The sequence below is a fragment of the Sciurus carolinensis genome, chromosome 2 (genome assembly GCF_902686445.1).
Source record: "Sciurus carolinensis chromosome 2, mSciCar1.2, whole genome shotgun sequence".
NCBI lineage: Eukaryota > Metazoa > Chordata > Mammalia > Rodentia > Sciuridae > Sciurus > Sciurus carolinensis.
The window spans coordinates 22,670,244-22,693,057 of NC_062214.1; the positions used below are offsets into that span (position 1 = coordinate 22,670,244).

The 22,814-nt window shown below is 51.7% G+C and overlaps 2 protein-coding genes across 5 annotated transcripts in view; one reads left to right on the forward strand and one right to left on the reverse strand.

Annotated features, from left to right (window-relative positions):
- Trpc4ap (transient receptor potential cation channel subfamily C member 4 associated protein) overlaps nucleotides 1-14,145 on the forward strand; it is a 73,654-nt gene extending 59,509 nt beyond the window's left edge. Inside the window, 11 exon segments of the mRNA XM_047540921.1 lie at nucleotides 2,392-2,523; nucleotides 4,259-4,279; nucleotides 4,281-4,318; nucleotides 6,513-6,614; nucleotides 7,741-7,824; nucleotides 8,890-8,980; nucleotides 9,887-10,027; nucleotides 10,522-10,630; nucleotides 12,019-12,131; nucleotides 12,869-13,075; nucleotides 13,260-14,145. Coding sequence (XP_047396877.1) covers nucleotides 2,392-2,523; nucleotides 4,259-4,279; nucleotides 4,281-4,318; nucleotides 6,513-6,614; nucleotides 7,741-7,824; nucleotides 8,890-8,980; nucleotides 9,887-10,027; nucleotides 10,522-10,630; nucleotides 12,019-12,131; nucleotides 12,869-13,075; nucleotides 13,260-13,397 — 1,176 coding nt within the window. The 3' untranslated portion in view covers nucleotides 13,398-14,145.
- Nucleotides 14,127-22,814, reverse strand: part of Myh7b (myosin heavy chain 7B) — a 41,007-nt gene continuing 32,319 nt past the window's right edge. For 2 of the 4 annotated variants that reach the window (XM_047540917.1, XM_047540918.1), the window contains exons 24-43: nucleotides 22,672-22,808; nucleotides 21,773-22,028; nucleotides 20,693-20,935; nucleotides 19,842-20,018; nucleotides 19,614-19,759; nucleotides 19,264-19,354; nucleotides 18,793-19,182; nucleotides 18,091-18,217; nucleotides 17,882-18,000; nucleotides 17,597-17,793; nucleotides 17,111-17,460; nucleotides 16,870-16,994; nucleotides 16,650-16,765; nucleotides 15,857-16,253; nucleotides 15,646-15,771; nucleotides 15,372-15,542; nucleotides 15,180-15,284; nucleotides 15,003-15,098; nucleotides 14,465-14,602; nucleotides 14,127-14,373 (exon numbers count right to left, since the gene is read on the reverse strand). In XM_047540917.1, coding sequence (XP_047396873.1) covers nucleotides 14,362-14,373; nucleotides 14,465-14,602; nucleotides 15,003-15,098; nucleotides 15,180-15,284; nucleotides 15,372-15,542; nucleotides 15,646-15,771; nucleotides 15,857-16,253; nucleotides 16,650-16,765; nucleotides 16,870-16,994; nucleotides 17,111-17,460; nucleotides 17,597-17,793; nucleotides 17,882-18,000; nucleotides 18,091-18,217; nucleotides 18,793-19,182; nucleotides 19,264-19,354; nucleotides 19,614-19,759; nucleotides 19,842-20,018; nucleotides 20,693-20,935; nucleotides 21,773-22,028; nucleotides 22,672-22,808 — 3,519 coding nt within the window. In that variant the 3' untranslated portion in view covers nucleotides 14,127-14,361. The remainder of the gene's footprint in view (nucleotides 14,374-14,464; nucleotides 14,603-15,002; nucleotides 15,099-15,179; nucleotides 15,285-15,371; nucleotides 15,543-15,645; nucleotides 15,772-15,856; nucleotides 16,254-16,649; nucleotides 16,766-16,869; nucleotides 16,995-17,110; nucleotides 17,461-17,596; nucleotides 17,794-17,881; nucleotides 18,001-18,090; nucleotides 18,218-18,792; nucleotides 19,183-19,263; nucleotides 19,355-19,613; nucleotides 19,760-19,841; nucleotides 20,019-20,692; nucleotides 20,936-21,772; nucleotides 22,029-22,671; nucleotides 22,809-22,814) is intronic. The other 2 variants (XM_047540919.1, XM_047540920.1) reach the window with 1 other exon arrangement.

The following is a 22,814-nucleotide window of genomic DNA, read 5'->3' on the forward strand; positions in this document are numbered from 1 at the left end:
TCTACCAAGCTTGCCCAAGCTGTGAAGCTTGCTGGACTTCCTTTCCCTGCAAAGCATTGGCACCAGAGCACTGGGCCATGCTCCTGGCCTCACATGCAGTCTCCAACTTCATCTGTATGACAGCCCTAAGATGGGGATAACAACAGCTTTGTTTCATGTTATGTAAAAAAAAATGTAATAAGCAAATAATCCTCAGAGTTGACATAAATTAGTATCAGCGAAGACTGTGTTCCCTCTTCTCAATTTTCTGGGTCTTCCATGAAATAGCTAATTTTACCAGTTGTTAGCCCTTCTAGAGGTATGTATGCTTATAAAAGTCAATAGTTTTTTTAAACAGTCAATAATACAGCATATCAGCATGTACACAGTTCTTTCTTTTTTGGTACTGGGGATTGAACCAGGGACACTTTACCACTGAGCCACATCCCCAGCTCTTTTTTGAGATAGGGTCTCACTAAGTTGCTTAGGGCATCGCTGAGTTGCCAAGGCTGACTTCGAATTTATGATCCTCTTGTCTCAGCCTTCCAGGTCACTGAAATTAGAGATGTTTGCCACTGTGCCTGGCCACTTGCTTTCTTAATATTGTGTATTAGCAATTGTTCAACTCACTACATGTAAAATACCTTGTTTTTTTTTTTTTTTTTTTTTTTTTGCTGGTGCTTTGTATTTCATTGTGTGGATGTACATTATTTAATCCCTGTTGATAAAAATGTAGGTATGTCTGTTTTGGGGGGATTATAAATAACGCTTCCTTCAGTAATGTCATAAATATGTCATTTATTATTTGTAAGTTTTCTGTCTGAGAATAAGAAAATGGAATTGCTGGTCAAGGGGAATGTGATTGTAATTTTTAGAGAGATTGCAAGATCATCCTCCCTGTGCAGGTAGTACCAGTCTGCTCTCTCACCCCTAGAATGTGAGTATATCTGGTGCCTAGTCACCAAAATGATGCCAGAGTTAGATAAAACTTTGTCTCCTTTGCCCATGTGAAAAATCAGTTGAGATTTGAATTTATCTTAAAGTTGTAAGTGAGATTAAGCCTTTTTCATATATTTAAGAACCTATTCTGCCGGGCGCAGAATACATGCCTGTATTCCCAGAGGCTCAGGAGACTAAGGCAGGAGGATCGGGAGTTCAAAGCCAGTCTCAGCAAAAGTGAGGCACTAAGTAACTCAGTGAGACCCTGTCTCTAAATAAAATACAAAATTGGACTGGGGATGTGGCTTAGTGGTCAAAAAAAAAAAAAAAAAAGAACCTTTTCTATTCTCCTGTCTATATTGTATCCTTTGTCCACTTTTTTTCTGTGGGATTTTTTTTTCCCCCCACAGTGCTAGGGACTGAACCCAGAGCCTCATGCATGCTTAGGCAAGTACTTTACAGATTGGTCTTTTTGTCTGAGATTTATAGGATTCCTCTTAGAGGAAATTTGCTCTGCTTATGATATGAGTTACCAGTATGTGTTCTCCGTTCGTCATGTTTAACTTGTGACTTTTACTTTTTGTGAATTTTGTGACAGAATGTTAAAAAGATTTGTGTGGTTGAAATCAACAGACTCCTTTCTTAACTTCCAGGTTTAGTTAATCCTTTTTGTCCACTCTTGGGTTAATTTTATTTTTATCATTTTTTTAAGTTTTCACATAGATTTTTCTAGGATTATTAGCAGGTTTTTTTTTTTTTTTTTTTTTTGGTGGTGCTGGGGATTGAACCCAGGGCCTTGTGCTTGCGAGGTGAGCACTCTACCAACTGAGCTATCTCCCCAGCCCAGCAGTTACTTTTTGTATCTTGCCTCAGTTGAAATTTATCCCATTGTAAAGTATAAGGCACATTTTCATTTTTTTTTTCCTTTTTGGTCCCAGAGATTGAACCCAGCAATGCTTTACCACTGAGCTGAAGCCCCAACACTTTTTATTTTTTATTTCAAGACATGGTTTTGCTATGTTGCTGAGCCTGACCTTAAATTTATGATCTTCTTGTCTCGGCCTCCCAAGTTGTGTGGATTTATAAAGTATGTGTAACCATGCCCAGCCACATATCATCTTCATGATATTGCAAAGATACTGACATTTAAGGGACTTTCTTAGGGTTCTGGAGTTTACACATGGTGAGGTTAAGAATAAACATAGGTCCAAAACTCATGCTTTTAAGATAAGACCTTCTACATTGTGTGACTTACAGGATTACCTTGAGCAGTCATGAGCAAGGTCAGAAAGTGTGTGTAGCGAGGTTATCCAGGTAGGGCATGTGTAGATGTTTTCTTTAAACCTCGACATTCTACTCTGACTGCTTTCTTAGTCCTAAAGATCGTGACTGTCCGTGCTGAGTATGAGGCTTTGGCACGTCTTTGAAGCACATTTGTCTTTCTTACTGTTTTTCCCTTCCCACCCCATGCAGGTTCACAGAATGATTGCAGAGTTTAAGCTGATCCCTGGACTCAATAATTTGTTTGACAAGCTGATTTGGAGGAAACATTCAGCATCTGCCCTTGTCCTCCATGGTCACAACCAGAACTGTGACTGTAGCCCGGTGAGAAGGGAACCTTGGGGACACATACGGGACTTTACTTGCTAGAAACAGTTGTTTCAGGACCTGCCACTGACCCTTTGGCTTCTTTGGGAGTAGGAAGGAACTGAAAGTCCTGTTTTATTATGCCACAGTGGGAAGTCAACTATACCATCCTCTATAACTTGGTTTACCTGCAGGCATCATGCACCACCAACACCCTACCTCAGGAAACAGCTTTGGAATGCTTTGGTTTTCTGAGGCCAAGCACTCACCTCTCTGCCATACATTGTACATCTCACAGTGCCCTAGACAGAATACTGAACTGAGAGTCAGGAAGCCTTTGTGCCGCTCAGCTTTTTGGGAGAACTTGAATGAGTTACTGAGTATCTGTTTTCTTACAAAGACTCTTACAAAAGGAGAATCATACTCCTACTCTTGCTGACCTCTGGCCCGAGGCCCGCCCAACAACATGGGAGGGAAAGTGCTCTGGGACCTTGAAATGCTGTGCAGCCTTCAAGGCCCAGTGCCATGAGCCCCCTGAACCCTTCATTCTGGGTCTTTTCTCGGTATCTCAACTCCCACTGTATCATTTTTTGTCTTTGGCCTTGTCAGATATGCCTTTCAGTCCATCCATTTGAGTTTTTAATTTTATGTGAATATATTTTGTATTTATTTTTTTCTGACTCCTTTTCAAAAACTGCTTGGTTTTTGTTCATGTAAATATGATGTTTCTTGTGTTTTCTACTTTTGCATGTTTTCTTTATATTATTTGTAGCTTACTTTCTTACAGTCTCTTTTAATTGCTCATGGAGTAATGATGCTTGTGTTTGGGTCTTCAGACCCTCAGAGTACAGCTTTACTTCATGTTTGTGGCGAGGCCACCTTGAGCGAGGCTTGCTTTCCCTGGTACCTGTGTAGCCTCAGCCCTGGAATTACTTCTCCAGGGCACCTTTGCTTTCATCTCCCAGGTACTTTGGGGGAGCATCTAACCCAGGGCCAGATTTCATATTTGGTTCTTGGCCCTGTTGCTCTGTTAATATGAGCCTAGGTTTCTGTTTCTCCTGGGAGACTCCAGCCTCCACCTTCGCTGCAGGGTCTTAGAATCCCAGCCCTGGTGTGACAAGGCCCCCATCTCTGCACACAGCCCTCAGCTTCCCAAGTGTCAGCATGAGAGCTTGCTGCTCGGGCCCCAAGCCTGTCTTCATGTCCCATTCCTACAGGTTTCCCTTTCTAGTTATGAACTTAGTCTCACATTTAAAAGTATTTTGGTGATTTTTAAAATTCAATATGTGAGATTTTTAGAAGGAAGGGTCTACATTAATTAAATTTGCCATTGGTTAGATGTTGAGATCTAATAGATGGTTTCTTCTAATAAAGAAAAGTCCTCATTGTGGGTGAGGACCGAAGCTCAAAAGCAGAGTGGCATGCCAGAGTCTCACCAGAGTCTCTTTTCTTTTGGATAGGGCGTTTTTGTATTGTTGTCCACAATCCTCAAACTCTTGGGCCCAAGTGATCCTCCTCCTTCCCCCACCCCCCACACTTTTTTATTGGTGCATTCTAGTTGTACATACTGATGGAATTTGTTGTTACTTATTCATATATGCACACAATACACAATATAAACCATACAATTTACCAGTATCACTCCTAGCACATCCCCCCCATGATCTTTCTGCCTCAGCCTCCCAGTAGCTCACGACTGGTATTGCCCTTTCTTATTAGAAACAATATGACTATGGTTTAAACATGTATTTAGGACATCACCTTGAAGATCCATTTTTTTGAGACTTCTCCAGAGTTTCAGCGACCACCATGAGTAAGTACACACACCATGAATAAGTACTTGTATGTGTCCCTGCAGAGAGAATTATCAGCTGTGTCCCAAAGACCTCTCTTTGTCCTGTGGCTGCTGTCTGCTCAGGAGGAGGATGTGGGAGCCCTCTGTCACCTCCATGTTACCAAGTGTGGCTGCGCTTCTTTGACCCTGTAGTATGAGTTGCTTTTTGACTCACCAGGGGCAGAGCTTTCCCTGAGCCACTCTAATAAGTAGGGATAGACATTATTCACTCCTTCCTACCCTTGGAAACAACACATCTCTCTACCAACTGTCCTCTGATCTCAGACAGGCAAAGCCAGCAGATTTTTTTACCTTGTGTTTTCCCCATTTTTTCTTGAATATGTTCTGTCCTCTCATTTTATATTTTTCAACTTTTTATGGGAAATATACAGGAAAGTTATTTTCTGCTATAAGGATAATAGTGAATGGAGGAAGGAATAGCAACTAACCCTTGACCTTAGTTAGTTAGCATAGTGATGGCAAACTTGTGAACTGGAATGACAGGCAGCCACTCAGCCCCAGCAGCTGTGCATGTATAGAGAACTGATTTCACTGTTGCTGACTTTGGATTTTTCCCTCAAGGAAAGCCAGAAATTAAGATTCATAATGAAAACTGAGCACAGTTGCTCATGCCTATAATCCCAGTGGCTTGAGAGGCTGAGGCAGGAGGCTTGCAAGTTTGAGGCCAGCCTTAACAACTTAGCAAGACCTTGTCTCAAAATAAAAAGAGAGACTGGAGGTGTAGCTTGGTGGTAGTGCACTTGCCCAGCATGTGTGAGTTCCTGGGTTCAACCCCAGGACCATGTTAATTAATCAATCAATTAATTAAAATAAATAAATAAATAATAAAAAAGGACTGGGGATGTATTTCAGTGGTAGAATCAATCCCCTGGAATCAATCCCTGGTACAAAAAAAAGAAAAAAGAAAAACATTTATATAAAAGGTCCTGGTGTTTTGTTTTGTTTTGTTACAGTGCTGGGGCTCTGATTTTTAAATGGTGGTTTAAATTCTTTTAGAACATTGTATAAGCTAACATTTGCCTAAGAACAAATGTGACCCACAGGCCTCTACGACTTCTCTCATCATGTGTGAGCACCCCATGAGAGTTGCTCTGACTGAGGGCACTGATAGGTTACAAAAGTGTATGGGGTTTTTGGTTTGGTTTGAGAAAATGAATCCCTAGTTTTCATCAGACTCTTAAATCAGCACTTGTGTGCAGGGATCAGGGGATACAGCGATGAATGAAAACATCTGTGGCTCCTGTCATGAAGAATACAGGCTGGGAAGGGGTTAGACATTGATCAGAGTATGTCACCAGTAAATGGATGTATGCTGGCCAATGAACATTTTATGTGGGAGGCAAGGAGTATGCGTCTGTAAGAGGATGGCTGGCAGGAGTGCTGTCTGGCCACCTGATGCTCAGGAATTCTTCTTTGCAGAAATAACTTGTCAGCTGAGGCCTGCAAGGTCAGTCGTAGTAAATGTCATGCAGGAGGGTGTGTGGTTGAGCCAGGTGCCCTGCCCATGCAGAAACCCCTGCTGGAGGAAGTGTGGCATGGCCAAGAAAAACATGGTAACCAGATGGAGGTGGTCAGTGACTGAGCCACATAGTGTCTTGGGGCACATTCTTAGCCCTGGATATTTTATGTCCTCAAGCAGTGGGAAGTCAGGGAGTGTTAAATGCAGCTGAAGGCTTCTGGGGGAGCTGTGTGAAGGCTTGATTCCTGCAGGACTGATTAGGAAACTGGCACTGTGTGCCAGACTCAGGCTGAATGAGAGAGAGTGGGAGGTGTGTCACCCCGGCCAGGCCTTTGCTATGTGACTGGCCTCTGGGAATACTGCAGCAGGGCTAGGCGTGAGGAAGGCAGCAGGTATGACTGGATATGCTAGGTGCAGTTGTCTCAAGAAGTCAGATAGAAGTGTTCAGTGGGCAGCAGGAAAGCCTAGAGCTGCTAAGAGACGGGGCCTCCTTAGTGATGTGGCAGACAGAAAGGGCCTCAGTGCCCTCCTGCACAGTGCCACTCGGGGTTGCAAGGTCCTGTGCAGGAGGCATCCTGTGGGTTCTCAGTTTCCCTCTCCCCTCAGGAAATGGGCAGAGGCTTTCTGCCCTGGCACATTGCTGACGGGCAGCCCCAGCTTCTGTCCTTCACCCCTGCAACCCTTTTGTTTAAGGAATAAGTACCTGCTCCTCAACAACCAGGAACTGAATGAACTCAGTGCCATCTCTCTCAAGGCCAATATCCCTGAAGTGGAAGCCGTTCTCAACACTGACAGGTGAGTATAGGTGAGCATGGCTTCGGCCACATTCCTCCAGCTGCCAGTGTGCCTCAGCTCACAGCTGTGCACACAGGTGTACACACTCACCTTGTCTTGCATGTAGGTATAATGTCCCAAGAGCTTCTGTGTACCTGGCAGTTCCTCAGGTCTCCTGTACTTTCTCGCTGCAGCCTTGCAGCAGCCCTAGGAGGGAGTGCCCTCATGACCTCCTCTTTACAGATGAGGGACAAAGGCTCCAAGAAGTCACCTGCCAAAGGGCATCTGCCCTCCCCTTGTCACATGCGTGTGTGCACTCAAGCTGATGTGGACCTTTCCTGCTTAGTGATGGCTGGCCACGCGGGGCAACAGAAGCCCCCCTTCCTCCCGTCCTGAGGGTTAAATCCTTTTATACTTTGTTTGTCTGGCTTTGGGAGCAGGGTAACAAGGGTCATAGGAGCCAGAAGAGGGTGGACCTTTTCTAGCAGCCATAGCCATGACTTTTGGGCCTTATTGTGAAGGGATTGAAGGGCAAAACTCACTCAGGTCAAATTGAACTCGGGTTCCTACCCTAATGTCTGCAGGGATAAAAGAAGTGCTGCTATATTTGAAGAGGGAGTTTAAGGGTCAAGACCCCTGCCAACTTGATCGTCTTCCCCACCAATGGGTCTGAGTCATTTCCTCACCTACCACCTTTGCTTCATATTACAGAAGCCAAGTCCTTATGCACAGCCCAGATGGAACTGAACCTGGGGCTGGGAACACCTGGGCCCCACCCTGTTGGCACGAACTCTATCCCATCTGGCAGAATCTGTCATGGCCTCAGACCCACTTGTGGTGTAAATGACCCTACCTCTAGCAGTTCTGAGCCCCATCTGGCTCTGCATGTGGCTCAGGTCTCTCACCAGCAGGTCTCAGGAAGGCAAGCTGGCCTGAGGTGCAGTGGGAAGCACATGGCTTTCAGTTGATGGTCACAGGAGTCTTTGGGATCTCTGGACCCAGGTGGAGCAGGAGGACACCCTGCAGACCTGGAAATGTCTTTTTTTTTTTTTTTTTTTTTTTAACCATCTAAGCCATCAGAGTGATTCAACCCCAAGGACCCTGTTAATCTCTCAGATCTGCCACCAATGCTCTTTTTTTATATCAGGAGTCTGGTGTGTGATGGGAAGAGGGGCTTGTTAACTCGTCTGCTGCAGGTCATGAAGAAGGAACCAGCTGAGTCCTCTTTCAGGTGAGCCTAATAATAGGTACCTGTCACTCCTGAGGGACCCAGGAACCAAATGTTAGAAACACCACCTTTAGTCCCCAGCATCCACCCTTGAGATGTGATCACTGTTGGGGAAGCTGGCTTGATGGCCATTTTGGCCTTATGCGACTCAGCAGGTCAGTAACTGCCCTGCTGTGGACCTGCAGGGCCTGCCAAGAGGTGACCAGGCATTTATTTGCCAAGTACCTCTTCTGTGCTGGTGCTGGAAAGGAGGGAGAGAAATGGGACACAGACCCTTGCCTGGGTGGCATTCTCTGGGGTTGTGGGGAACAGGCATTAAAAGAAACCCATTTCCATGAAGCATGCAAAGGAATGGAGTGGGGTGCTGTCCTAGGAGCTGTGGGAGCAAAGGAAAGCTCTTCCCCTGCCGGGGGGTGGTGAGGGTGGGCACAGACAGGCCTGCTTAAAGTTCCCAAATCCCTCAGCGACGAGTCTCGAAGGATGTATGCAGGAAGAATTCCAGAAGGTCTGGGTGTGAAACTGTCAGTAGGCTGCACCCCAAGTGAGACCCTGTCACTCAGCCTTCCTAATCCAGACTTCCTATCATGAATCCCAGCTGAGCCCTCTGGGCCATTTGGTTAACATCAGCCATCTCGAGACCAGCCCAACATGTGAACTCAGTGGCCTGTCTGCATATACTTTGTGCTTCCCACACCCATTCCTGGCTCCCAGTTCTGATGTCCTCCCATTCTAAAGGGCAAAGCCTGGAGTATTTTCACATGGGACTTGCTGGAACAGCCAGCTCTTTGTTCCTAGATGCTACCTTCTCTGTGATACAACTCCTTCTACACAGACCCTATAGAAGACTATTCCTCACTGAGCTGTCAACATCCATGAGAATAAGGATTCCCTTGGTCACTGCTGTATCCCTGGGGCCTGGGGTGAGGCCCAAAGCCTGGTAGATATTCAGCAAATGTCTGTAAGTAAATGAAAAGTCAGTAAACATCTCCCAACCCCTGGGGATTTGAACTGGGGCCAGGAGAGGGCAGCTTAGCCACCTGGGCCTGGGGGTCAACGTTTGGGTCGCAGGTTTTGGCAAGCACGAGCTGTGGAGAGTTTCCTCCGAGGGACCACCTCCTATGCAGACCAGATGTTCCTGCTGAAGCGAGGCCTTCTGGAGGTATGGCCTGGAGAAGCCAGGGTGCTGGGTGGCCATCCTCCCCAGCCCCACACATTGCTCTTCTGTTCTGAGCCCTAAGCAGTTCACCAGGAGCAGACCAAATCTCAGCATTTTAAAATGCCAGCACAGATTTTCCTAGGGCTTGCCCTGGGTTTCTGTCTGTGGCTTCCCCATGGTGCTTCAGGGTCAATGCCAAGGCTTGGTGTGTGACTCTGTAGGAGGGTAAGAGTCTAGTTACCCAGCAAAGCCTTTGACCCTGAGGGTATTTTGATTTTGACTAAAAGCTAATTTTTCTTCATTGGGTAATGGCCAGTTATAATTGGTTTTTACAAATCAATATGGACAAGAACCCATGAATTGTAAAATCCATATGGAAAAGAAGTTTTATTGATCCAAATCATTATAACTTCAAGAAAATTTTGAAAGACTTTAACTGTTAGAAAACTTTATCAAGGAGTTGACTTTATGTTTTTGATAAAAATTTGCTTATTTTGGTATAAACACAAAGACCACCCATGGAATCAAAATGTGCCCTGTGCTTTTAAACTCTGGCCTCTGGCCTCAGTGCTAGGGCAATGACCAGTGTTAGATCTGGAGATGGCTCCACTGCCCAGGAGCTAGAGAGCTCTGGCTATGTTGGTGACCACACAGCAGGTCAGAGGCTTCAGCTGTGAGCAAGCAAGTACCACATGCCCAACCCCCTGCCCCTCCTGGTGAGGTATGTCAGCCTGGTCCTGTCCTTGGAGCCACCAGCCTCCTCAGAATCTAGACAAGGCCATAGGTTCCATAGAACTGGATGCTTGCTTAAAGCAAATGTGTAGTCTGAGCTCCATGCCAGGCCCCAGTGGGAGACTAGTGTAGGGCAATGGTATCCACACCTTCACTGTGTGCCCCTCCTCACCCCAGCACATCCTGTACTGCATTGTGGACAGCGAGTGCAAATCAAGGGATGTGCTCCAGAGCTACTTTGACCTCCTTGGGGAGCTGATGAAGTTCAACGTTGATGCATTCAAGAGATTCAATAAATACATCAACACAGATGCAAAGGTGAGGCTCCTCTGCTCTGTGGTGTTGCTGCACTGCCACTAAGTTATCTTGGAGCCCTGATCCAATAGTCCTCCTGGTGTGGGTTTTTAAGTGGAGAGTGCTAGGATTCAGTGGGAGTCTTCAGCAGACATTCGCTAGCACCTAGTGTGTGCCAGACCCCGGAACTGCAGGTGTGAAGTGTGGGGGCTGCAGTGGGAGACCCAGAATGGAGCACTGGCCCGGAGTGTTAGGCAGCCTGGAGTGTGACAGACCCAGTTGAGACTAACTGAAGTAAAAGTGAGAGGAGCCAGCACCCTCGGGGCAGAACCACTGATAAGTGGACCTCAGAATCTCGGCAGCAGGTAGAGAGAGCAGGTCACTCAGGTTGCCTGTCTATAAAGCAGCAGGGCTGGGATAGAGGATCACTGAGGTCTGTGGTGGCAACTACCCACCCTGGGCCACAGCCAGCTTGGCCAGCAACCCACTGCCTCGCCTGAGTGCTGTCTCTGCTCCAGTTCCAGGTGTTCCTGAAGCAGATCAACAGCTCCCTGGTAGACTCCAACATGTTAGTACGCTGTGTCACTCTATCACTGGACCGATTCGAAAACCAGGTGGACATGAAAGGTGAGGAAAAGTCAGGGTTCCAAAGCAAATGGGTGCAGTGCAACGGCATTGGGGTTAGTTGCCTGACTTCCAGCCAGCAGATGGAATGATTGAAGCAGCTGCCCCAGACAGAAGGTGCTTGGAAGGTGATGGTCTCAGCTAATTGACTCAGGTGCTTTGACTTTTCCCAGTTATTTGTGTTTCCTTTGATGAGCATGTACAACACTTTGATACAGGAGGAGAGCCACTGTGGCCAGCAAAATGCAAAAAAAAACCCCAGAAAACCCACTTCCCTCTTCTGGGATGGGGTGAGTGGTACCCCTTCCATCTCTCTCCCTGAGTGTGGGCATGGAGTGGAGCTGTGACTGGGGCAGGGCTCGCTTAGAATTGCGTGCACTGAGTTCATGTTTATGATTATGTGCATACATGTGCTTGCTTTTCCTAGGAGAGTCTGTGGCATCCAGCAGATTCTCACAAATTCGTGAGCACACCCTCCAAAAACAGTTGTCCCTTGTGATAGTCACCTTTGGTTTTTTGTTTTTTGTTTATTTGTTTTTGTGGTGCTGGGGATTGAACCCAGGGCCTTGTGCTTGTAAGGCAAGCACTCTGCCAACTGAGCTATCTCCCCAGCCCAGTCACCATTGTTGATAGCAAGAAGCATCCTGGTGCTGGGGGTGGAGGTACGCACCTATAATCTCAGCTACCCAGCAAACTGAGGCAAGGAATCACAAATTCAAGGCCAGCCTGGGCAGCTTAGCAAAACCCTGTCTCAAAATAAAAAGGGCTGGGGGGTGTAACTCAGTGGTTGAGCACTTGCCTAATGAGTAAGAGGTCCTGGGTTCAACCCCCACTATTGCCCAGAAAACAAAACAAAAAATAAACAAACAAAACAGCACCCTTGGTAATTTAGCCATTTGCCTACTGTTTCTGCCCCTAAAGGATCTATTTTACGGGAATGGCTACATGGACTTTGGTACAGTCAGCCATCACATCCCTTACCCTATAGTGTGTTTGCTCTTTGCTTGGTGCTCACATGCACTGTGATCTTGACAGTGGGAGGACATGTGGTGCTATGTGGGAAACCAGTCTAGTTAGAAGTTTTGGAAAATGATTGCAACTTTCCTTCACTGGTTTTCTTAATTAGCACCATGGGTCTACTTTCCTGTGGATGCACACTGTCCTGTGGAGAGGAGCCACGGGTGGTGCTAGGCTGGGGAACAGGGCTGCTCCTGAGTGTGGTTCTGAAGGACCAGATGGGACTCTGAGAACACAGGCAGCTTTTCTTATAGCTATTCTGGTGAGAGGCTCCCGGCTGCAGTGTCAGGACCCAAGGGGAGCCCCAAGTAGAGGCATAGGTGGCCTGGCCACTAGACCTGAGCCTGCTGCTACCCCTGTGCCTCCCTCCACAGTGGCTGAGGTCCTGTCTGAGTGCCGCCTGCTCGCCTATATATCCCAGGTGCCCACCCAGATGTCCTTTCTCTTCCGCCTCATCAACATCATCCACGTGCAGACACTGACCCAGGTGAGAGGCCCCACCGAAGGGCAGTCAGAGAAGGGAGCTGGAACCCATTCCCTCTTGCTGGAGTGCAGCATATTTCTCTCTCTCACCCTCGCTCTAGAAATGCCTCTCTTGGCAGTGCTTTGCCCACTGCCCCAGTTTACAAAAAGGGCCTACAATGAGGTAGCAAGTTTCCTGAGTTCACAGACAAAGTCAGGGCACAGTCAAGATGGGCACGATGTTCTTTTAACTTCCAGTCAGTGCTCTTCCCCAGTGTCCCACATCTACACCCCTCCAGCTATTTGGAATTGGACCAGATTGCCCCCAATTGTGTCCCTTCTCCACACCTCACACCTGTGTTTTCTAAAATGGGGCAATACTAGTACCTATCAGAGGTGATTCTCTTGTTCTGTCATCTAACAATGTAGAGAAGCTGGGCCCCAGGTGGGGGATGCTTGATGAACAAGACAGCCTGAGACCTCCCTCCCAGGACACCCAGTCTAGTGTGGAAAGTTCTGAAGTGAGACAATTGTACCTAGTATGTGTACCCAGCCCTGCTAGGTGATCAAAGTTTCCAGAAGAGGTGATGCCCAAGCCAAGATCTAGATGAGGACAGATATTGTTGCCATCAGGGTGGGCACGGGGAGTAGGAAGATGCTTGGGAAGGGGCAGCTCAGAGGGAGACCCATGGCTGCGCAGGTTCACCAGAGGCCACTGGGACTGCTGGCATGCACCCAGCCCAGCTGCCTGCGGCTTTGCAGGAGAATGTCAGTTGCCTCAACACCAGCCTGGTGATCCTGATGCTGGCCCGGCGGAAAGAGCGGCTGCCCTTGTACCTACGGTTGTTGCAGCGCATGGAGCACAGCAAGAAGTATCCCGGCTTCCTGCTCAACAACTTCCACAACCTGCTGCGCTTTTGGCAGCAGCATTACCTGCACAAGGACAAGGACAGCACCTGCCTGGAAAATGTGAGTGCCCTGGCCTGGAGTGAGTGGGCAGTGGGCATACAGACCCAGGGCTTCTGAGAAGTATCCAGGGCACAGTTCTCAGCTGGGCTGTGGGGCAGGCTGTTTTTTGTGTCCTTTCCTCCCCTGTGGTGCTAGACTAGGCCTGAATTCTCCAGACACCCCCAACCCCTCTCTTTTTGCCCAGAGTTCCTGCATCAGCTTCTCATACTGGAAGGAGACAGTGTCTATCCTGTTGAACCCAGACCGCCAGTCACCTTCTGCCCTCGTCAGCTACATCGAGGAACCCTACATGGACATAGACAGGGACTTCACTGAGGAGTGACCTTGGGCGGGGCCTCGGGAGGCTACTGGGCCAGGGCCAGTGCCGGTGAGCGTGGCTACATGTGCCACACACGCCCTGCCTGTTCCTTCCCTCCCCTGCCTCCCTGCCTGACCCAGGTCTTCAGGCACAGGCTCAGTGGGAGGAAGCATCCTGGAAGCCCTGGGCCTCTGGATCTGAGGGTCCCAGTCATTGAGGAGCCTCAGTTCCCTCACAGTTCACATGAGGACAGGGCACCATGCCCACCCTTCCCTCATAATCCTGGGACTCTTGGCCTGCCCAGAGGAAGAAAACTTACGAAAAGAGCTCTGTCTGAGCTCCTGCCCGGTCTCTTGGCTGGCAGTCCTGGGATAAGGAGGGAAGACAAGGTCACCCATGTATGAGCCAAGCCTCCCCTGTCCTCAGGCAGAGGCTCCTGAGGACAGGGGTGGGGATACCAGAGAATGCTGCCTTCCCCCAGGCCTACCCATCTGTCCTTCCCTCGTCTTCCTTCAGCTCCTCTGGTTCTGTTTGCTCATTGGCCGCTGTGTTCATCCCAGGGGCTTCCTCCAGAAGTTAGGGGGCCTTTTCTCCCCATCCCTTGGGGCACAGGGTGGCTGTGCCTGCCCTGCCCCAGAGCAGCATCTCCTGCCTGAGCCCAGACACAGGAGCTTGGCTAGGAGCTCACCCTTGGCCCCTCCTGTGTTGCCAATTTATTAACAGCAAATAAACCAAGTAAATGGAGACTATTAAAGAACTTTATTTTAAATGACTGATGTGGACCTGACTTTGTCCATGAGACTGTGTTCCCTTCCACTGAACCCCCGAGAAATGAGGACAATAGCTGTGACTGCAAAGATGGTCTTTATTCAGGGTGGTCCAGGGCTTAGGGGATGTTGGGGGATGTTGGATTGTCAGCCAAAGGGGGTGAAGAAACCACAGGACAACAGGTGTCCCTCTTCATAGCTCAGGGGCTCGAGACAGGTTCTCACTCCTTGTGCTAAGAGGTGAGGGAGGATGAGTGAGCTGCACCACCTCCCACCCCCAACCCACACGCCCGATGGAAGGCAGTGGGCCATCGGACCCCTCACCTTGGGGCCCAGGGCATCCCGGGTCCGCGCTCGCAGCTTGTTGGCCTGGGTCTCTGCCATGTCTGCCCGCTCCTCTGCATCATCCAGCTCGTGCTGGGCCTTGCGATACTTAGCCAGGTTGGTGCTAGCCTGCTGTTCCTGGGGGTTACATAGGGCCTTGGTTCCCCTTTGGTAGTAACAAATGGTCATTCTGGTCCCCATCCCATTCCCAGAAGGAACTGGCTTCTCCTGGTCTTCTACTCTACCTACCACCAGCCTCCCTCATCACCAGGAACCACAGCAGGAAGAAGGAAGTGGAGACTACTTCAGGAGGTGCCTGAGTGCCAACCTGCCCATCAGAGGCAAGCCTGGACAGTTTGGTCTAGTCTCTTCTGGAGCTTTCAGGAAATTCTCTTCCTGTGGGGAGCAGGTGGTCACTGCACTCAGAGAATAGGACAGCCTACTGCTGATGTCTCACCTGACCCCAAGACCACAGTTGAAATTGGGTCACCCTGGCCTCTGACTAGTCTCCCGTGTTCCCAGACCCTGGTGTACTTACCGCCTCCTCAAACTGTCGCTTGTAGCTCTTGACCTTGCTCTGCAGTTTGTCTACCAGGTCCTGCATGCGAGCCAGGTTCTTCCTGTCCTCCTCGGCCTGAGCAGGCAAAGGGGACTCAGGGGTTGCCTGGACTGGGCCAGCTCCAGGGCTGCCCAACAGGATGGGCCCATCACCCACCTGGTATGCAAGTTCCTTGACCCGGCGCTCATGTTTGCGCACCCCCTTGAGGGCCTCAGCATGCTTCTTCTGCTCTGCATCAAGCTCGGCCTCCAGCTCCCGCACCTGCAGACAGGGTGGACCTGCTTGCTGGCAGTTCTCAGCCACCTGCCCACCCACCCTGCTGGGGAAGGACTAGGGGCCTACACACACCTTGGCCTCCAGCTTCTGCACCTGCTTCTTCCCACCCCGGAGGGCAGCCTGTTCGGCCTCCTCAAGGCGTGCCTGCAGCTCCCGCACTGTCTGTTCCAGAGTCTTCTTCATCCGTTCTAGGTGTGCACTTGTGTCCTGCTCCTTCTTTAGCTCCTCAGCCATCATGGCCGCCTATGAGGGAGGAGGTAGCATGGTCAGGAAAGGACCAGCCCCAGGGAAGCTCCTTTGGCCTCTGCTCTACCCCTGACCCCACAGAGTCCTGGCCCAGTCTCACATCGGTGATGGCCTTTTTGGCCTTCTCCTCAGCCTCCCGTCGCTCCTGGGCAGCCTCCTCTACCTCCCCACTCAGCTGGGCCAAGTCCACCTCTAGCTTCTTTTTCTGGTTCAGAAGCCCTGTGTTCTGTGGGGAGGCAGAGTCTCAGCTTGCTAGCAGGCCCCTGCCCTGCTCCCCACAATCCTTGTGGACATCCTTGTCCCAACCCCACCTGTGAATGCAGGAGATTGAGGCGCTCAGTGGCCTCCAACAGTTCCTGCTCTGCCAGGCGCCGGCTGCGCTCGCCCTGTTCCAGGGCAGCCCGCAGCTCTTCCAGCTCTGCAGCCAACAATGCTGCGCGGCGCTCCAGGGCCTGGGCCTGCTCGCGGAGCTCAGCAGCCAGCCGATGCTCCTCATCACGCCCTGCCTGTTCCTCCTTGAGTTGGGCCTGCAGCAGTCGCGTCGCTGCCTGTGCCTCCATGGCCTGGCGGGTGGCATGGCCCAGCTGCAGCTCCAGGTCATTGAGGTCACCCTCCATCTTCTTCTTAAGCCGCAGTGCCTCGTTTCGGGCTCGGGTCTCTGCATCCAGGGAGGCCTGTAGAGACTCCACTGCGCGCTGATGGTTTCGCCTGTGGGAGGCAGGATGAAGGGCAGGCTTGGCTCATGGAGAGGCAGGTACAGAGCATGCGCTCGCAAATACCTAAGGACCCTTGGAGATAGGAACCCATTTGGGGAACAGGTGTCCCTCCCTGTTGTAAAGCCCATCGTGGCTGCCTGTTGTCCACCAAAACAAGGGAGGCCCTGAAATACATGGACTGAACTCTGGCTCTACTCCACTGTGTGATCTCGGGCATACTTTAGCCTCATGGAGGTTCACTTCTAGAATGGGGAGAACCACCCCAACCTGAGAAAGCCATGTGGCAGTGTCAGACTAGATGTCTGTGCCAGTGTGCTACCATGAGCATAGCAACCCTGCCTTCCATCATCGCTCCACTCTCAGGAGGCCAGGAGGAGAGGTACCAGACCTCAAGTTAGTGCACTCCTCATCCTTTTCCGCCAGCTTTCGGTCTACTTCTGCCTTGACCTGGGACAGCTCCAGCTGGATCCGCAGCGTCTTAGTCTCCTCCAATTCTAGGGCCCCCTGGGAATGCAGAGTAGGCAGTACAGGGTGGAGGCCAGGGGTAAGTGGTCAGGAAGCAGGAAGAGACCAGTCAGCATCCACCCATCCCTGCAGCCAGTCCTGACCTCAGCCTCCTCCAGTGCTGCCTGCAACTCACTCTTCTCCCCTTCCAGTGCCTTCTTGGCTTTTTCTAGTTCCTGGATGCTCTTCCCATTAAGGCTGACCTGGTCTGTGAGGTCACTGATCTCCTCTGCAGAATGGAGAGAGTGTTGAAGGGCCACCCCAGGCTCACACCCCAACCCAGGTCACTTTCTTCACTTTTAATTCCAAGGGTGACCCTAAGGTGCTTCCAAGTCCATGTCCTACCCTGTAGGTTCTTGTTCTCCCGCTTGAGTGTTTCCAGGGCCTCAAGCGCCTCCTCATGGCTATGGCGCAGCCGAAAGAGCTCTGTGCCTAGGCCACGGGCCTCCCTCTGTGCTGCCTCCAGCTCCCGCTGCATCTCCTCCTCCTGCCGCCGACGCTCCTCCAGGGCCCTCTCCAAGTGCCGCTGCTTCTTGTCCAGGGCAGCAGCTGCTGAGGTCGCCCGCTCCAGCTCCAGGGTCACATCCTCTGACTCCGTCTGCAGCCGCAGCTTGGCCTTCTCCAGCGATGAACACTTGGCATTTGCGGCCTCTACACCTTCTTCTGCCTCTTGCAGCCGCAGGGCCAGCTTCTTTCTGGGCCATGGATCAGATAGTGTGTGGACTATGGAGGGAGGAGGCCAGCAGAAGAAAGGACCTAGCATCTCCCCTCACCCCCTGCTGGCCCCAAGGCACAGGCATAAATGTGATGGCCTGGCCACCAGATGCTCACTTGGCCTCCTCCAGCTCCTCAGTCCTCTGGATGGCATCTGCCTCATACTTGCTCCTCCACTGGGCCACCTCAGCATTGGCCTTGGACAGCAACCGCTGCATCTCAGCCTGGGCCTCAGCTTCCTCCTCATGCTGTTCCCGCAGGAGGTCACAGTCATGCCGCAAAGCCTGCACAGCATGGGCCAGCGCACTCTTGGCCTGCAGGGACATCCGGGCCTCATCATCAGTCCATGCTGATGGCCACAGCATCCAGCTGCCCATTCTATGATCACTGGCACCAGCTCACCTTGCTTTCTTCCTCTAGCTGCCTCCGCAGTTCCTCCAGGCTCTGGGCAGCTGAGGCCTTCCCACGGCTCAGCTGGCTGATCAGAGACTCCTTCTCTTCCAGCAGGCGGCCCAGCTCCCCTACAAGCAAAGGGCAAGCAGACAGGTCAGGTGGGTAAGGGGCAGTACCTAGGTCACACCCAGTGTGGCCCGGCTGAACCCTGACCTCACCATTCTCCGTCTGTAGTCGCCCACGCTGGGTGTTCACATCCACCAGTTGCCGCTGCAGCTCCTCCACCTTGATCTTGGCCTCACTTAGCTGATCCTCATAGGCCCTGCACAGCTTCTCTGCGCTGGCCTGGGACCCAGAGTCAGGGATCAAGACAAGTTTGTGCACCTGAGGGCAGGGATCTGGAGCTTCCAGTCAGAGACTGGGACCTGGGATCAGGAACTGGAAAGCTAGATATGGGCCCAGGAATCAAGGGGAGACCAAAGACCCACATTCAGGGTCAGGGGTTCTATTGCTAGGCTCATAGCTTAACTAAGGACTCAGAGTGAGAGGGCTGGACCAATCCCAAAGCAAACGGGTCGGGTGAACATTGGATACTAGATTGGTGTCAGCTAAGGATAACAATCACCAGAAGTCAAAAGCTCATGGGTCAAAGTCAGGTGCTGGGTTCAGAACAGCAGAATCAGGACAGGTATTAGTTGAGTTCAGGAGTCAAAGGCTGGGGGTCATAACTACTGTTGGGTCAAGGGTCTGAGGTGAGAATTGGAAGCTGGGTCACATGTTCTGGAACCATCAGAATAGTGATGAAGAGTCAGGGTTGGATGCTAGGTTAATGGGTCCAGGGTCAGATTCAGGGTGAAGGCTGTTGTGGGGTCATGGGGTGGCCAGGGATCAGAGGTCAGAGTGAGGAAGAAGGCTGATACCTTGCCTCGGGCCAGCGTCTCCACACTGGCACCCAGATCGTCCACCTCCATGCGCAGCTCGCTCTTCTCCTTTTCCAGTTTTTGCCGTATCCGCTGCAAGCTGTCCACCTGTTCTCCCAGCTCAGCTGCGCCATCTGCCTGCTTACGCCGCAGGGCAGCCACTGTGGCCTCATGCCTCAGTGCTGCCTCCTCCAGTTCCCGCCGAAGCCGGCCCAGCTCAGCCTCACGCTTGCGGCAGCCCTCACGCTGCCCAGCTGAGGCACCACCAGCTTCCTCAAGTCGCTCACTCAGCTCTTCCAGCTCCCGAGCCGCTTCTGCCCGCTGCTTTTCCACCCGGGCCCTGGCTGCACGTTCAGCCTCCAGCTCTTCCTCCAGCTCTTCAGCCCGTGCCTAGGTGGGTAGATAGGTGGCGACATCAGCTGGTGGGCCTCTGACCTGGGCCTGGCCTGCCTGCCCACCCTCCCCTCGCACCTGCAGCTCCTTGATCTTCTTCTGCAGCTGGGCACCCAGGAGCTGCTCATCTTCCACCCGCAGGTTCAGCTGACTCAGCTCTGAGTCCTTCCTGGGAGCACAGGGTGGGATGAGCCAGCTCAGGCCCTGTCATTCACCTGCCTGGGCCCCATAACCTCCAAGCAACCTCCTTCCCTGAGACTCTAAGTGGCCACATTCCTGTGCACTTGCTGCTCTCATCCCTGAACCACAGGACACTACCCCTGCCCTGGTGACCCATTTCTCAACCCCAACCCCACATTCACTGAACTTCCATAGTAACAAGACTAATAGATCCAGAAGGGAAGGACCTGGTCAGGCCCCATACCTACTTCTTGAGCTTCTCCTCCAGCTGCTGCTTGTCCTGGGTAGTGTCCGTCACTGCCTCCTGTGTCAGCTTCAGGTCGCCCTCGAGCTTGCGCTTGGCCCGCTCCGTGTCCATGCGCAGCTTCTTCTCCTGCTCCAAGGAGCACTCCAGCTGTGGAGCAGGGTGGGGCTCAGCCTCAAGCCAGCCACTACTTGCCCACCAACCCCATGACTCCTGAGCAGCTCTAACTCACATCCTCCACCTGCTGCTCCAGCCGCAGCTTGGCCTTGGCCAGCGCACTCACGCGGTCCTCCTCAGCCTGTAGGTCGCCCAGCGCCTGCTGGTGAGCCTCCTGCAATGCCTTCTTCTCCTTGGTCAACCGGGCCACTGATTCATCCAACGTGGCCATTTCTTCCGTCAGGTTCTTCACCTATGCCAGGGCCAGAGTCACCAAGGGGAAATCCCTCCCAATACTCTGGTCTCAGCAGCCACCACCCAGCAGGTGAGAGCAACTGCCCCTTCCTGCTGAGAGCTCAGGCGAGTCACTACACTGTGAGCCTTCCTCAGGGTGAGTGGAGGAATTAATGGGTGAAGCTCACTGAGCCCTGAGCACAGTGCCAGAGACTGGTGTGTGTTCAAGTTAGTCCTGGCCTAGTCCTAAGCACCTGTGAGAACTTTAACAAACATCCTCCACCCCAGCTCCCCTGTATAAATAAAGGCAGTACTCCCAGTGCTGTGAACCACCATTGTAAGCATTCGTGATAAAAGCCACATGGGGGATGTGAGGGGCGGGTATGGGTTCCTGCCCTCCAGGATCAAGTGGTCCTGGCTGGATGAAAATTATTAGCATTTGCTGAGCTTCCAGTGTGTGGAGCCCTTAAGTGAAGGCCATTTACATGCTGAACCCTAGGCTACCCTACTAAGGCAAGTTCTGTTACTCTCATCTGACAGATGAGGAAACTGAGGCCCATAAGAGGCAGTTAGTTACCTGCTCCAGGTTACACAATAGAGGCCCAACAGAGAGTCAGGAGGGGGACCTGCAGCTGCCTGGTCCCCTTCAGTCCCCAGGCTGAGGCCCTGCCCCATAGCTGACCCTGCCCATACCTTGTTCTCAGTGGCTTGCTTTTCTTTCTCAGCCTTGGCCAGAGTCAGCTCCAGGTCATCAATGTCCTTCTTGAGCTCTGTGCATTCATCCTCCAGCTTACGCCGGCGAGCAGCCAGGTCGGCGTTCACCTCCTCCTCATCCTCCAGTCGCTCATTCAGCTCCTTCACCTTTGCCTCCAGCTGCACCTTGGATTTGATCAGCAGGTGGCAGCGCTCCTCAGCATCTGCCAGGTTCTCCTGCTCCTGGAGGGGACACAGAGAGTGAAGCCAAGCTGACTCAGGGTCAGCTGAGGGACACCAAGCCAGGCCATTGGTTTGTCTATGCAAAGGTTTGACACCCACACTTGACTGGGCCAAGAACCAATGCCTTGACCTGCTCTTGGCCCGAGTGGGGAAAGGGGCAGAAGTGGCACCATGAAGAAAGTAACATTAGACAGGCTGGGGCAATCCATGGAGAGGCCTAAGAAGCGCTCTAGGAGGAAAGCCCACTGCCCACACCCATGCGCTGGGCTGAGGTCTTGAGGGGCGGGTTGGGCAGTGGCAGACATGTGGAGCCCTGCATGGCTACAGAGGGGCTCCTGGAGACTATTCCTGAAGGGGCTCAGACATCCTTTCCTGTTTCCTGGCTGCCTGGCTGCATAACCATCTCCAGCCCTAGTGATGACCACAAGTACCTCCAGGGCTGGCACACAAGCAATACTAAAACTGTGTGGAAGGAAGGACAGTCTGCTCTGTGGACCTGGGGAGTTTCCAGACCTTTGGTCCCTACCTGTGGTTAAGGCCTGTCACCTACCACCTGTGGCTTCAGGGGATACTGGGGGTGAGGGCTTTAGGACACAGACAGACAAGGCCTGCAGATGGGGGCTGGGTATGAACACAAGCCACAGCCTCATCAGATGGCGCCTTCAGAGTAGGAAGACAGATCCAGGTAAGACCTGAGCAGCCGGAGCATTCCAGGGCCACCCTGGCTCTGGATCTTGTGGGTGTTCCTTCAGAAAAGCCTGGGGTTCTCAAAGTGCCAGGAGACACCGAGTCATCAAGGGGACTTCCTCGTCCTCCTCCTACCCCACCACCACTCACTGCCTGTAGCTGCAAGGCCAGGTCATTCTTCTCCTGGGTGACACTGACGTGAGTCTCTTCTAGCTCCTGGCGCTTAGCCTCAGCAGCAGCGAGTGCCCCTCGAAGCCCCCGCAGCTCTGCTCGCAGGGCCGCCAACTCCTCCTCAGCCTGTGCTGAGCGCAAGAGTGGCTTCATCTTGAAGAAGAGCTTCATCCATGACCAATTCTTGACAGCGTTGAAGGCACGGATGTTCCACTGGATGGTGAACAGGGCATCCCTGGGGAGAGGCAGCCCGTGAAACAGGCCCACGACTGCCCACTTCAAGGGGTGACTAAAGTTTCTTGAGCACCTACCCTTGGCCTCCCACTAAGACCGTGTTACCACATCTAGTCTTCCTGATGATCCTCTGGAGTGGGTCCTAATGCCTCTGGGTTAGGGGTGAAGTTGAGGGAGCAGGCCCCACAGGTCTGCCTCCTGGAGGCACTCTTGAGGCCCACATGTCCAGTGCTTGAAGACAGCAGAGGGGGCTCAGCCACCAGGCTGTGGGGGTCTGCTGCCTAGGCTTATGCCCAGCACTCACTGGGTCTTTACTGGATCTGACTGAGGGGTGGAGGCGATCACAGCACCTACCTCTTAAGACTGCCTCAAACTTTAGTCAAGAAAATGCAAATAAGGTATCTGTCCTGAGGCCTGGAAAACACTGAAAGCCATTATCACCCCTCCAAGCCCTGACTCCAGTGGCACGCAGTGGAGTGGTGGGTGCTCTCAAATTCTGAGGCATGGAAGTGGAGGCTGGGTGTTTGGGGGCACAGAACAGATCCTCACCCCAACAAGCCACAGGGAGGGTAACCTGACCACAAGGCAGCATGACAGGGCTTATAGAGCCTACATCCTGTCCCCATCCCTTCTCTCACACCCACCTGCCTCCCAGCATACGCTGGTACTCAAGTCGCATGAGGCGGCCCCGGCTCCGTGCCTGCAGCAGCGTCAGCACCTTGGCCAGGCGTTGGTCTCGGAGCTCCTCCAGGACACCTAGAAGCCCAGCCTTGAAGAATACCTGGGG